The sequence below is a fragment of the Melanostigma gelatinosum genome (genome assembly GCF_949748355.1).
Source record: "Melanostigma gelatinosum genome assembly, chromosome: 10".
In the NCBI taxonomy this organism is placed as follows: domain Eukaryota; kingdom Metazoa; phylum Chordata; class Actinopteri; order Perciformes; family Zoarcidae; genus Melanostigma; species Melanostigma gelatinosum.
This window is the reverse complement of record NC_136643.1, coordinates 14,898,193-14,914,480: the sequence shown is the minus strand read 5'-3', so window position 1 is coordinate 14,914,480 and position 16,288 is coordinate 14,898,193. Positions and strand designations below refer to the sequence as shown.

The following is a 16,288-nucleotide window of genomic DNA, read 5'->3' as shown; positions in this document are numbered from 1 at the left end:
CACACAGATGGGAATAGTTCACCAAAAGCAAATCATGGTTGGAAAACAGCACAACCACTTGCAAACTAAATTGCGGTTGGATATGACAGTGCAGCGGTGGATTCTGTCCTCCGCTGCCGGGCTACGCTCCATGTGTGCATGGTAAATCCATTTTTAGCATCATTCTGTGGGCCATTGCCCCTTTTTTTCCAAGTCTCAGCTGGAGCGGCCCTCCTTGTTTCCCTTGATTACAACGGATCACGTCCCGGCATGAGTTTGACACAGTAGAATACCGCCACCTGATGTAACGCGGACGTCTGGACAAAGCGCCGGCCTCGGCAATACGTTCATCTTTCTTATATCTCCGGGTGACAGCAATGTGATGTCGTTATCATGCTGCTTCCTGGCAGTGGATACTTGACAAAAAAATAACATTCTATTGTTTGAAAACCGGCCATTATTTTGCATTTGTTTTGATATTGCAGCCTGAGTTTTGAACAGTCGCGGAAATGCTGTGACATCCATTATAATAGTATACAGAAAATGAGGACAGGACACAGATACTATAGAGGCAAATAACAAAACTATATTCATCACTTGTCTGTCTTACATATACCTGAAGATTTAAAAACTGCTGCCATAAACAGTACTTTATAGGGGTTTGATTTGTTTCCATACTATCTCACCATCTTGTCAAATTCAGTTTTGATTTCATACTTTAGTAGGATCGCTCAGTTCTGTGACACCCTGGAGGCATAACTTGATTTCAACTTTCAACAGACTTCACAACTGTTGTCGGAGAAATAATTCATCATGCCTTTAATTTAATGTGACGGCTAATCTCTGTGTACCTTGAAAAGAAAAAAGAAAAAAGGAAAGAGAAAAGGATAATGCTGAATCCAAAAATAGCAGACACTGTTTTGTTACAGGAGACGCATGATTACAAACCAACGACGATCAGGTTTGATCACTCCACTGAGAAACAATCCCCAAAAATACATCACATTGCAAAAAAAGCATCCAAAAAAATAAATGATATCTTAAATGTAAGAGATTATGCAGCTGTCCTTTGTGATTGTAGGGACATGTGGTCACTCTGTTACAATTATTGAATACACAGGTCTTTTATGAGCCCAACCTCAACTGGCCATAACTGTATTTCTGTATATTTACATACTGTCAGTGTACAATGGGAATTACTCTGTGGCCCCGTTTTACATAATATTGCCTCAAACCATTTGCTCAGTCCCAAGGTATCTACACAGTTGGGCCATATGGTATATCACGGTGAACAAAATGTATCACACAACGATCCCACAGTGAGAAAGCAATGACAGAATATTGATGAAACAGTGGTGAGTTTGCACAAAGAGTTTATCCTGAAATTCATCTGCTATGGTGGACGTGGTCATTTTGTGGTGACTGTGATTGCCGGTCACCTTGACTGTGCAAACATACGCCCTTTAGTGTGAGACTCATCTGCATGGTTACAAATCCGTACAAACTGGCCTTTTTCAGAACCTTAGATTCAATGAGGTTGAAAGCTCTTTTCAATAAATGTCCTGCTCCACACTTACACAATTACAAACATTGACAACTGGAAGCTGTCCGGGACAAGGACAATGATTTTGAGAGAGCCATTAGTAAAGTAAAACAATACGACAATGTATAAACACTCTATTTTAAGTAGTTTATATGGTAGTAGAATGTAGTAGAACGGCACTTTGAGTAGAGTCTTTGAGTTAAAAGAAAATGAAAATGCGGTAAAGGCAAAAAATCCGGGGTTTTCACAGGTATTTTCCCCAGGAAACGGGAGCAGATTTTAGCAAGAAATGCCTGGAAATCTCAGTTCTTGGCATTCAACTCATCCCACATCAGCTACACCAAGCACTCCTGCTTCCATAACTGCTGACGGGCAGAAAACCTAACATCAACTTTTAACTGTCCCTTTAAACCAGGTCAGTGATGGACACTGAGCCTGTAGATATATGTACAGAATGCTTCCGCATGTCGGCTGTTCTGACACACTAATGTGAACGCTTGAAAAGGAGAAACATACAGTACTATCACTGCTGTGTGGGAACAACGCAGATGCACTTACAGTTCGCCAGTCCCTTGAAGACTGTCTGCATGTGGTGCAATGCCACAGCTTTACACCACAAGCAGAACAATTACACCAGAGTATCATCCGTGGAAAAAGACGTTTTTGACCGGTCACTGTTGCCGTCGTTTGTTTCCTCACATTTCACTCGTAATAATTAATTAAGCAGTCACACCAAACCTGTTTCTGCTGAAGCGGTGATTTACATTTAAAGGTATATTACGTGGTATATGCAGAGTTTGTTACACTTGATTGAGTTAAAGTCAAACAATGCCCGACTGAACTATCATGCCACATGTGCACTTCGAGACTATTTATTTTTGTGTGGTCTTAGAAAAAGTACCAGTTATGTTAGAATCTGTGGAATGTACATAATTGCATGGCTTGGGCAAGAGTCAGTAGGTACAACAACTCAGAGAAAGGATCTGTGGACAGGCCCACTTTGCTTCCATTAAGCTGTGTCCAAAACAAGAATGTTTCAGTGGCTTGACTTGTTCTTGGATTGCAAAAATATAATGTCAGGGTCAGGATTTTGGGGAAAGGAGTGGTCGGGCTTTTTTTTTTTTCCTGACAACTGACTTCACAAACCACACACGGATGTTTCACTCAGTGTTTCCCGCTGGAATATGGCAAAGAATGAGAGAGAAAAAAGATTGTGTGCTTGAGTATTCAGTTTTACTAAATGTTATACTGTTACAAGTTACCCGTGTAATAAGTGTATGAATTCATCATTTATCCTTACAATGAAGGGAACAGAGAAAGAGAGTGATATCACGGTTTCTACCACGCTCAGTTGTTATATTATGAGATGCTACACAGCTTGATAGGCTGTTCTGATCCAGTCGCATTACTCACAGCTGAAAAACGACCTTTTTTTGCACCTTTTATTCGATACTCTTCCCACACTCACTCGTAACCATCCAGTCATGGAAGGCTGGAGCCAAAGCGAGGGAAACCCTTGGGCCGATTCACTGGTCTCTCACGATACTCACAAACAGACAGACACAGTCACACCCAACAGCAGTTTATTGACCTGCATGGTGTGGCTGTAGGAAAATGGAGTGCCCCAAGAGAATAAAAAAGGAACAACAAAAATGTTTTTTTCAATTCTAAGCATTGATCCACCATGCTGCCACTTTTTCTCACTTAGAGGGCGAGCCAAGACCACAGGAGGGATTGTCTTTTTTGGACTTGAAACGACTACTGAAGTGCACATTGGCACGATTAGGGATATAGCAGACCTGAGAAGAAAATAAACACTTGCGATCCCTCTTATTTATTTTGTGACCCTCTGTTGGTAACCGCTGTGAGTATCTAGCAGTTTCCATGAAGACGATTTCCTACAGGATTATGTGAAGTGTTTTTCTGTTTCAAGCAGCAGTCGGGAATTGCTGTAGCAAGTTTAGACTAACCTTGGGGCGCATGCCTGAATGCGTGCTGAATACAGCGTCAATTGTTGACTTTGGTTTCCAAAACGCAGTTACTTCTGCCAACAGTACAACAAATGTTTGACACAGTGAGACAGGCAAGGAGAGGAAGGAAATAGAACGGCAGGAGTAAATCATATCTGCACTGATAAAAGCCACTCCACCAAAATGATCATCATCAACGTAAACAACAAACACTTCCATTGTAAGCACTTACAACTAGCAGCTTGTGGGAGACTCGAGTAATGCGCAATGAGTGCACAAACAGAAAATAATTATAAACAATGTCACAAAAATGTTTTTTTAATATTACCAAAACTAGCTGACTCACATGTTGATGAAAATCAGATTTGGAAACATTTGTAATACAAAAATGGAGTAATACATAATTAAAAACGCAAATGTATTTTTTCACATTTTGTCTTATTTTAGTACTGGTACTAGTTGTAAGGGGGCCATGTTTAACCGTTTTCTTCTTGTACCACTAAGAAAAAAAAGGAAAAAGAAAGTGGTGAAAACCATTGGAAATCCATCTTGTTCTTTGAAAGATTCCAAGAATTTCAGATATTTTTCAATTAGATTCTGTAAAAAACTCATTAACAGAGCTAGCGTTAATAAAGTGAGTGTTTTTAATCCCTGTTGGAGCTGGTAAATGATGACCTGGGTTTCATCTGTTAATAATCAGGGAAGAGCGTGTACATGAATAACCTTGTAGTCGCTGTCTTAATCAAAAGTTACATCTGATTGACTTTCAAGACTCTGAAAGCTATGTAAAAAGAGAGTCCAAAGCTATTAAGGAACATAAAGTTATGGCAAAGATTGTTCCCTACAGGCTCTTTCTACAGTCTAGTCTTGTCTGTGTCTTGCTCTTATTGTTTATAGTGCCGTACTGATAAAATGCGAACCATGTATAACACAAGGGAGACAAAAAGGACCGATACAACTACACTCAATTGAACTGCACCAAACTTGTTCCAAATGTCAAATTAAAAGCTACACCTCTTATCTATAATCCGCCTCTGAGCCTGACAGTCTGTTGTGCCTTTATCCCCTCGTTGGACTTTCAAATCTCCATTTCTCTCAGAGCTTTGAGGGCGTGTGCTCTGACAGAATGTCAGGCAATTAAACAGTCATGGCTCATTGAGCTGGAGGTGGGCCCGCTCCTGCAGGCTTCTCGATAGGCAAACAGAAGAAATGAATGCAGGCTCTTCCTGCCATCCCTTGCACATCCTTTGACTCAAAAGCTTAACGGTAAAATCGGGACAAGAAGTTCTTATCAAAAGGACACCTTAAACAACTGTCAAGTTCCACAAGGCTGAGTAGTGTCACTGTCGCAGGGCATGTATCTCGTGCCAGAATGTAAACGAGGACAGTGTGTGAGACAACAAAGACGTGCTCTCACAGCGAATTCAGTCATGTCCCTGCTGCAAGATAAACACATCAATGCTGCCACGGTAATGATGGCACGAGGCAGCAGCCACATGGGACTCACACTTTCACACCTATTCTGAACATACACCATAGAGGTGTGAAACAATGACATGCAGCTGTTTCTATTAACTGACAGAAAGCTTCAGGTAAAAACTAGTTTCTATTCTTTATTGCATTTTTGTCATTTCTTTCGTACCGAGACCCCAAGAGCCAACCCTATGATTGAACTTCTGTATTTTGTTCATGCTGGAAATGGAAAGAGAATCGACAACCGTGGCAAAACTTTCCCACCACCGCAGTTACAGACTGACACAACGGTCAATATCTGAACCTTTCAAAAACATTACTAACAACTTATTGTCGAAGGGAGGAAGCAAGAAGCGAGTTCATAAATAACGATGGCTAATAAATTGCTTTTCACAGAAGGTCCCTGACCACCTGTATCACCTTAACTTTAAACAACCAGAGAGATGCAATGTGAATGTGAAGTGACGTCTACTGCCACGACTCAGTTGTTTAGAAAGAGTGTGGTCTAGACCTGCTCTATATGTAAAGTCTCACAAGACAACTCCTATTGTGATCCGGCCCAACATGAATTAAATTGACTTGGCTTTATATTCTAAACAAATAATAGCATGCATCCGTCCTAGAAAGCAGCCTAAACCAAATCAATGGGGAATATTTTCAGCCACCAGGTCAACCATCCTTCCTGTCACTGCCACGCTAAGAGAAGAAATGCATGTTAAATTATAAACACAACGAATGGCCACTGAGGATTCCACATCTTTCTTCATAAGCTAATGCGACCAAAGCGAAGATCACATCCAGCTGTAGGCTTCATTTTTTGTGTGATGATGCAGGCCATGTTGTGTCGATTAAACTGATTCTATTCAGTTCTACGCTGCCTGCACTTTTATTTTTTAAATGATCACTGCAAAGGAATACTTCCTCCATTAGTATGGTGTGGTAGTATGTATGGTATCGTGGAAGTTTGCTTTAATAAGATTCGCTCATGTGAGCAAGCTTCCTCAGCAGTCAGTATTGATGCATTCATATGTGGCAGAGAGAAGCACATGTCTTCCTTCCAGTATGGTGGCTGTTAGAGGCAGTGATGTCAGCTGCAGGACCTCAATAGAAAAATATTTACACAACTTTTCACAAGTTAGAAATGCATACTTGTAATAATACTATATCTAGGCTGTTAATACATTTTGAGAATATCTTTCTGTGTGTTGTTGCCATGCCTTTGCTTGCTTGGTATATGCTTATAACCAACGCTATATCAGGAATGACTATTAACTTGACTAAAACAGTTGCTGGCAGTTTCTTTTAACAATACTGAAGTTATCATGTATAAATAGTTGTTGACATTGTATTTCTAAAACAACGCTGAGGTTTAGTCTTAGAATTCTTTGCGCTAACATCTAGTTGCAGTTGGAAGAGCAATACCTTCAGGTATTATGTATTCTGTATGTGTACAGTATTTCCACACTCAGCTGTGTTGACATGCTTTACACGGTAGCTGATGAGTTACCAGTCAAATGTGAGTGGATATGAAGTGCCCTTTATCATTTCTTGCGTAACTTTGAGGCCATTTTTCAAATTGAGTTGACTTGCAGTGACAATATATAATCAATATTTGTTTGTAAAAACAATGGATCACATTTCTACTTGTATGTGAAAGGGGTGGTTTGCAGTGGAAAAACCCACAGAGAATCATCACCTCATTCTGCATTTTCCTCAGCTATGAGCTTTAAAGCATGTTTTAGCTTATTGTCTTGGTTTGAAGGCCGGCAACCTTCGGTTCTCTCGTTTTCTCGGAGTTTTGCGGACACAGCAGACGGCTGTTTGAGTGAAGAAAGTTCTAATAAACCCAATGTACACTATCTGCTCAGCACCAAACAGCAGGCAGACAAAGTTAACTGGTGAACATTGTGGAGCATTTAGCAGCTAAAGAGACAGATATTTTCTCAGGAATTAGCGGAGGCCAAAAGCACATAGTGAATATCCATCAATTTGTCTGAACCATGACTCCAAATGAATGCTAATGTTGCACCGGTGTGATTTTCAGCAGACACCTGACAGTGGTTGAAATAATGGATGTGAACCGCACAAAGCAAAAAGACAAACCAAGCATTCTCTTTTCCTGAACCAAACAACCCCCATTACATTATGGAAATGTCATGATTTGCCGTTTCCCGTGGCCACTATGATCAGCATGGATTCCTCATGCACATTCCTCATGATGTTGATAATGGAATTTGCTGCTCAGGTACACTGGTCTAGTTATGGCATGTTGAAAATAAGCCCCTGTCACTGCGCCCCGTCTAACCTTAGCAGGCTAATTGCCCAGTTATTCATGAGCAATCTGGAGCCCCTATATCGTCACTGTGCCATTGCACCAACACTTCACAGCTCTCCACCTCTTCCACTTCTGACAGAGCATGTGACCTGCTGATTGGTTGGCTTCCTGAAGGAGTTGGCTCTATTAGCTATGGCATTGAGCGTCGTGGTCTGGGTTGTGTCAAGAAAAGATGTGGTGGTTGACTAAACTTGGATCTCGAGAGAGAGGAATCCTCACTAGCTGAGGACATTGTTGCATGTGGTCTACAATCCCTGTTAGTGTTAGCAACTCATCTGAAAACCACCATGTTTAACAGCCAATACTTTGATGCTATAACACACAACGTAGTGGCCAATATCGGTGACGCCGACTCCACATGTGAGATGGAAGTGAGAGTGACACTTAGCACACCGAGTGCCGGATACTACTGGGATTTACAGGTCACGATGCTTGTTTGCTGTAAATATCTATACTGCTTAGAACACAATGTACCCCCAAACCACACATTAAAACACCATGTTTGCTCCGTCATAATGCAGAAGACAGTCGCAGACAATAGTCCCCAACAAAAAACATCTGAAATGGGTATAAAATGTTGAACCTTACACTGTGTTGCATCGCATTCCAAACAATCCTCTGGTTTGCAGCATAACGGCAGGGAAAGAGAAAGTCTGAATTAATTCAGTGTCGGTGGAAGAAATCATTGACGGACATAAAAAGCTAAGAAGGCAACTGCTATACATGAGACATTAAAACTGCGTGGAGAATGAATTGGTTTGTGCAAAAACATAATTAGCATTGAATTAAACAAATAACTAAATTCGTTGTTGCTTTTCAAATTATGTATTCATTAGCTACATGGCCTGTTATTAACCTGCCACAAAGCTCTGGGACATTTGATTTAGCATGTTTTAGACTCTGTGGGCGAGACTGCCTTTCCGCGAAATAGAATTCATACATTCGGTGCGTCTCAAAAGGTCAATAATGCAAACAATATTTTTGGGTTTCCGGTGTCTTCAACACAACTAAGATACAATTTCAAAACATTTACTCTGAAAAGGGCTAGAGGGGAGAAAGGAAGGGCACTGTGTCTGCAAAGGTAATCCGTGATTTGAGAACTGTCTCTCAGCTGAATTGGTCTGTCAGCTCCGTGTTAACCTTTACCCTGATGCAGCATTTCAGGTTTCAAGGTTGTTTGAGATGGAAATCCATGTGTCGAGATCCAGCCCAACAAACATACAGGTAATCTGATAGAAAAGAAAGGTGTGCTTTACAGCAAACAATTGATATGGTCAGCCTCAAAAAATCTATCCATCTCCTCTTTCTTTTCTGTTTGCCAAGTACACAGAGATGAGACGGACACTGAAGGCAGCACAACACACCTTCCTCCTGCCCTCTTGGGGTAAAGCTGTTGATTTGTTAAGAAACACAAATCGATAGAGGGGCCTGAATGCAGGACAAGTACAAAGAATTAATTTCCGGCTCCGGGGGCTTACGACGGCAAATCACCAGCTTTAATCAACAGTGTCAAGTCAGAAAGACAAACGATGTTTACACTGAAGCAGTGTCTCGTCTGAAAACGGCAGCATTGGCTCGGCCTCCTTACCAGTCTGTCTAGGCTTGTGCCAGCTGCAGTGGTAGGCCGTTCCTCTGGGCTGTACGGCCTGAAGCGAGCGTGGAACACATCCGGAACACCACGGGCAGACCTAGTCATTCCTGCGGGTTTTGGCTGCCCACAGCCTTGAAAAACCTGCAATTACAAAAACATGGGCACCCAACTGTCAGGGGTTTAAATTACTCGGGAAGTGGAAAAGAGGAAAACATGCTGTTTTGTTAAGGTCTTGTGAAGCATTCACCCCACATTACCAGCGTGACAGTGCTCTTCGTCAAGTTGAGGTAACCACACTGATAGGTGATTCAACTTGGGGCTGTGACCGATGCTATTTAAGATGATAGATTTAAGTTTTTACAGGCTTTTGGGAAAATACCACTTATACTTAAACCACAAACAAAACTGCATCTGTTGCATGTGAAAGCCAACAGAGCATTTATCTTTGAATGAGAACAGGCATTCAAAACTGCGTAGGCAGAAAGAGATCTTCACAAACCGCCTACATTTTTTTTTTTCCGACTACAATTTTGTGGGCAAACGAAAAATGCAGCGAAACACAGGAAACACATTAACTACTGTTAGTTGAACTAAGATTATCTGACCAAATCGAAACATGTAATTCAAATACAAGACCTAAAGTTGGACATAATTAGAACGTGTTGTACTACACACCTGAGACACAGCCCAGCATGGCTCAAAGAAAGTCATTGCTCCCCTAGTTTCCCTTCAAGTTGGACTTCAACAACCTGTCTGAGGTGTTACTTTTGTTCTCTGGGGAAGAAACATAATTGACGTACCCTGTAGGAGACCTGGGCACTGTTATCTTGCATATTCATGATGGCCTCTGAGATCTTGACATCAATAGGCTCCATGACAGATTCAATGTTGAAAGGTCCCTCCAGCCTCTGCGCCACCAGCAGCATGGCATCTGTCATAAAAAAGGTAAAAAAAAAAAAGGTTGGGTGTGGCAGGGAGGGAGGGAGGGAGGAGATTCAAGCAAACAAATTCTGTTTCATTTTCACTTTTCACAGGTATCTAAGTGGACAGGCAAGTTTTATCAAACTTAAAGTTGTTTAAAACACAAAGTATTGTGTGGTCTCATTCGCTTGCTTTGTGACACATTCCCGTCACGCGTTATGCTGCAGGGTCCAATATTAGTCGCGCACTTGAGAGGATCCTGTGCACTGCAACTTAAGAAAATACAAGCAAATAGAGGAAACATATTCACAACTTTGATTAAACATTTAGAAGTTCACTGAAAATGTGGGAAAGACAATCATAAAACACAAGCAGGAAGGATCCTACTCACATCCCTGGATGCATTTTACTGTGTTGCAGCTCAATTAAGTTGTGTGCTTACAGGCTTCCTGTAATTGCGTGTATCTTCTATTTTCTCTTGCATTTTCTTCATGTGGATTTTTTGCATTAGCTTGTGTTTTACGTATTTACGTAAGTGCTTTAAAAAAAAAATGCATACGTTTTCAAAAATGCTTTGAATGTTTTCTCACGTTGCTCATGTTCCTTTATGTTGCAGTGTGTCAGGCTCTGTCAGCTTGCACAGCAAATAAAAAAAAACAGGTCGACTCCACAGAAAACCAATGAAATAGCTTTTAATTTCCACTTTAAATGATTTGAATTTCGTTTAACGCTATACCAGCCTAATCAATAATAAAACAAGAATCTGTTTACATTTTCTTTTGATAATTGGTCATTTTTCATGCAAAAGGACCAAAATTGTTTCCAGATTCTGAAATGTGAGGATTTGCTTGTTTTCTCTATCTTATATCACTGTGAACTGAATACTTTTGTGATTTTGACTACAACTTGAATTTAACAAACAACTTGAATACATCACTTCGGGCTCTGGGGAATTGTGTTGGAGAATTTTCTGACATTTAAAAGATTACACTATGAACCAAACGTCATAACCTCAACAGCAAATGATTATGTCTTGCCTTCTGATTACTACATGAACACAGTATTGGCAATTACTTCCACCTTCTCATTGTTAAATACATTTACTGTATGAAGCAGCGTGAATGCGTCTTGGGGCAAATTCAATGTTCATGTAGATCAACTTAACCAAATCAAGAAAATGTTGTTCGGCTACATGCAACAAATAGCACTGATGAGTCATTGATTTAATAACACTTTTGAAAGCCAAGCGTTTATCTACATCCGCTGCGGGGCAATGAATTCTATAAGGTCAATGGCTCATTAATATCCTCATGTGGGGACAAGCCAGAGGGCCTTACACGTACCATTATCATCTCCACAAAGCCAATTTGTTTTCATTACTTTCAATTAACACCGATCATGTAAAAATAAGATGTGTTGAAAATATTTAACATTTCAGCTGTGATGGTGCAGATTTCACAGTAGCTGAGACAACAGCTGTTATTCGTTCGAGGTTAAGAGTGTTAATAGATGTTGCCATGAGACAGAAACACTGCTGAAGTGCTCTCAAGGGTCTACTAATGTGCCGCAGTCTCTGTAATGGCAGTTCTGCGTTTGTGTGGCGTGCCCCGGGGAGTTGGACATCACCAAACCACTAACTCATAACTGAGCGAGTCCCAGATCTGGAGACAGAACTTAAATAGTCTGTCAGGAGAGGTTTTCTGCATCCATAGACCTCCCAGGACAAGACCTCACCAGCAGGCTGTCGTGTTGACTCTACAAATATGTCCTCACTAAATAAGGTCATCCTGTCGGTTAGAGACAAAAGAAACAATCTTACATGCTCATGACAGCCTCATCAGTCACCCCACCCATCATAAGATATAAGTACAATTATACCCAAGCTGTGAAGGCACAAATACCTTTTCAGAGAACAGACCAAAAATGGAACACAAAATGACGGAAAGTGTAAAAGAAATATGAAAACAATGGATGTTAAATGAAAGAAATATAAAATATTACTCCTGGTAAAAGGTAGCTATTGATGTAAAGGGGATATTAGGATACAAATACTGTCAAGAATAATACATATATATGTATTATTTTTGTCATTCTTGGACTTTCAAATGATGTGGAAGTCTGAGCCTTTGAAGAACTTCTCTGTTTGTTAATAACAAAGAACAATCTAATGTGTGAGGCTTGCTGGGATTTTACTATACAGACTATGTCGGTGCCAAATGGTTTTCTGTAGTACTTCAATCGCACCACTGTGCAACCATATGGTCCAAGAGTAGATGACACTTCTACTATTTCTTCATTTGGAGTGATGCTGATCAGCTGCTATAATGTGTTTCTTGGTGCTAAACTACAATTTAGGCAAACCACTTTGAATATTGAAGTTGGCGTTGCAATATAGCTTGCTGTTCAGTCTGATTATAATGCAAATGAATTCAACTGCCTCAGGTATGTCTGCTTACTTGATAACAAACACATTAAAAAAAAAATCTCAATTCAAGCGTGAGCTTAAAAACTCAAGTGCAAACACTGAGAATTTAGGTCAAGGGAGCCAACTGGGAACAACTCATATTTCACAATAGGAGAAAAGAAGAGTGCCTCAAGCGTCACAAATGATGGAAACCATGGTGACTTCTCTGCAACTTATCAGATGGGCTCGTCAAACAGAGAGAGCCGAGAAATTTGTCTTCATACATGACCGAGGGAGAGCAGACGGGGAGCGACGGGGAAAGAGTGAGAGAGAAATAAGAGGGCATAGACGAATGAGAAGTGGTGCTGATTGGGTTGAACGTGGCCGGGGTACGACTTTATCCCAGAGGAAGGGCTCCTGCACCGCACGTGGAAAACCTCTACCTACATGGAGAATTAATGACCATCATTTACGAGGAGTGCATGAAGTCCAGTCCTCTGTGGCATGGCTGCCACTCTGAGCCAAATTTTCCCTGCATCACTTTTGCAGCACTGAGATAGGCCACCGGCCAGCCGGAGGAAATCTTTTGATAATCACGACACAGCCATACAAATAGACGCATGCTGTCCTATTCTAAGCTGTGGGTGTTAAAAACAACAGCTGAGACTGTGTCGAGATATAGACACGTAAAACCGAAAAGACACCAATGCCGTAAAACCACAGGGAGATCCAAATATTTTTGTTTCATATTTGAGGTTTATGTTTCAGCTTGTGGTGTGAGACATGCTTATTTGCGTTGCCTTGCTAAACAGCTAAAAACAAATATGAGGAGGTAATATTGCTCTGTGCTTTGCCTCTTTATCGAGATTGATGCCCACTTAAATTCAGGCTATGTCAGCCAGAGGCAACCTCCGGCAGACAAGGACAAATAAGGAAAGCGAACAGGCCTATCTATGGCTCTTTGCCTGTGAAGAGTGCCACGGAATGAAAAATGGCTCTCGTGTAATTTGGATTCTGTAAAGCATAGCTCATCTGTGGTTCAGTCAACCAACTAATGGTGCTATATGAAGCTGTATAGAAATGGATAAGAAAAAGAATGCATGTTGTTCCTTTGACAGACTTCGTCCTGACCAAAAAGTCCTTGAACATAGCCTACACATTCGTGTATACACACACAAACAGAATTTCCACATAACGAAATCAGCTTTCACTTTTAAAATATGAATAGCAATAAGACACAGACGGCACACTCAGAACATCGATCATTATTTTTTCTTACCAAACTGTAAAAGATTTTCAAGATCATAACTTCTTATTTTGTTTTTCAAAAACATCATATTCTATGGAAGCTGCATTATTAATACATAATACATTATTATTATTACATTATTATTATAATACACTGTTGTTATATAATGACTCCATGGCTAGTTGGTGGTGATGTTTGTCTTCCTTGTTAACATCCAGTGACTTGTTGAGAGCGGTCACAGAAAGGACAACACTGTAAATCAAAATATCCTCATCTGATACAAGAATACATCTGATACAAAGGGTATGTCATGAATTTATGTACAGTACACAACAAAAGCTTTTCTGTAAGCTTAGATGGAGCCCACAGAATGGAGCTTAACTCTGAAAATACAATCTATTCAAGGTGCAATACACAGGGGTTCAGAGCGTCAATATAGAGGCTAGTGGTGTAACGGACCAGTGTCGATCCGTGACCCGTACAGATCCCCCTTCACGGTTCGGCACGCAGGTCAACTGTGGATTAATTACACAGTTTAACGTCAACCATCACAGTGTGAAATAAAGTTTTACCGAAGATTGTTATCCGCCAGTCAAATATGCGATCAGGACATCGGCATCTAGTCGCCGATCTCTGATCGCTTACGAACGAAGGCTCCGCTCAGTTACATTATGATGTGTTCAGGCTCTGTTCAGTGAAAATTAGTATTGGGTGAAGGTAAATTAAAACATTATAATGTGTTCAAATGTAATCTTGTAAAATGTAGTGTTGGTGAGAAACAACACACACAGATATTAGAGATGAATTCGGACCTGTTTAGCTTCCTAACACCAGCTCTAAGCTATATCGTTTGAATTGTGTGTTTTTATGAAGAAAAGAAAATTACCATAACAAAGTAAAGGGATAACATTTTTCATTTATCTTTGATGGTTTACAGACCACAGAGTGGTTTAAATGATTCATGGGACAGTGGCATACAAATAAATTGTCTGGCGCCTTCTAGACCAGCTGCTATAATCAAACAAAACGATCTGTATCTGCCAATATGGATCATCAATGATCGCAATTAGAATTGGCGGCAAAACATATGATCAGGGATCTCCAAAAGTTATATTTGCTCCCTTTTTTTCTTTTGTGCTGATCCGATCAGTGACTCTGATCCGTGATGTGATCCGAACTGTGAGTTTTATGATCCGTTGCACCACTTATAGCAGCAACAGACAACTTGCTATATGTAGATATAGTGGAGTGACGTCTACCTGAGCAGACTACAGTCGGTCTCCCTCTGTGTAATCCAAGCTTCTCTGACCTTGCTTTGTTGACAAAGCCCGGCCGACTGTGCGTGCTTTTAGTGCATGTTAGTGCATGTGAGCGTGCCACACTGGCTAGGTCATGGCTTCTGCTCTGCAGCATTCTCATATGGGGATTACAGCTGATAACGCTAACCTGACTGACAGCATGGTCATAGAAGCGTAGCACCAACCCTCTGGTTCCCCCTCAAGTAAACACTTAGCTCCGTCAGCACGTCTGCCGTACTTTTAGCACTGCTAGCACCGTTAGCTACGACCTGCCGGCTCAGGCATCGCTATATTGAGAGCTACAGAGCAGGTCCTCCACTTGCTCCCTGGCTCGATTCCGGGTCTGCATGCTCAAGACTAAAGTGTGTTTGCACTGTGTCATCGGTGTGGGAATTAGATTAGATGCTGATGGGCAGGTGGGTGGCAGCCTCTGCCATCAGTGTGTGTTTGGGTGAATGTTGACATAGTGTAAGTGCTTTGAGTGGTCGGAAAACTAGACAGGCGCGACGCAAATGAAAGTCCATTTATCAAATCAACACTTACTGGATGGATTGCCACGAGATTAGGGACACATGTTCTCTTCTAGAGCCATCATCTGGTTTTATCTCTGTCTATGGGCAAATCTGCAAATTATATTCCCATCAGCCTCAGCTGTACTTTGTGTTTACTGCTAATTAGCAAACGTCAGCATGCTAAACTATTATGGTGAACATTGAAAACATAACCTGCTAAACATCAGCAAGTTAGCATTGGGCTCAAAGCACAGATGTGCCCAAGTACAGCCTATGAGAACTGCTCGCATGCCTCTTCGTCGTGTTTAAAATAAAGCACGACACACTCATCGTTATTCTTTTTCCATTATAGTAGAGGGCGGCTGTAGAGCACAGATTTTCCATGTAGTGATAACAGCACACTAAATAGTATGCAAGGCTGCTAATGTAAAAGCCATACACCGGAGAAGCACTGACACTGTACTGCACTGCTAACGAACCTAGGCATCATCATTTAATAACGAGCCATACTCAAGTAGATCGTGTTACGAATGGGTTTGAAGATGTGATGGAATTTCAGTCTATGGATGCTGACAGGATAGTTTCAACTGTTTTGCTCACAAACATGTTGAAGAAGTCCTTCCCCTCCAGTCAGTTTCCTTGTTTTCGCTTTGTGAAATCCCCGTTACGGGGCGCATCACCACCACAACACACACATGTGAAAAGGCTCAACAGCAACGATAGTGGAGCAGCTCTGAGCAAAGACAATGTTGGGTCTCGGTAAATACACCAGAGAGAATAATTTATCGCCTTCACACAATTTCTCTCTTTCCGCAGATTTCTAATTGCACAGGTGGGATATGAGTCTGTAATTACATCCACTTAACATCTTCATGTAACTGTCAGCGATTAAGCAAGCAAAGAACTTCAAAACAAAATGGAAATCAATGTTGGCGCTACAGATGCCTCTGCACATAAAACAGAACAAGGGGTCAATGTTCAGCAAAATATGTTCAACAATATTTGCTTGATGT

At 41.0% G+C, this 16,288-nt stretch overlaps 1 protein-coding gene across 1 annotated transcript in view; it reads right to left on the bottom strand.

Annotated features, from left to right (window-relative positions):
- Positions 1–16,288, bottom strand: part of LOC306783691 (glypican-6-like) — a gene marked incomplete at its 5' end in the record, with an annotated part of 69,447 nt that overhangs the window by 7,553 nt on the left and 45,606 nt on the right. Inside the window, 3 exons of the mRNA XM_079277456.1 lie at positions 7,889–7,918; positions 8,889–9,032; positions 9,692–9,822. Coding sequence (XP_079133582.1) covers positions 7,889–7,918; positions 8,889–9,032; positions 9,692–9,822 — 305 coding nt within the window. The remainder of the gene's footprint in view (positions 1–7,888; positions 7,919–8,888; positions 9,033–9,691; positions 9,823–16,288) is intronic.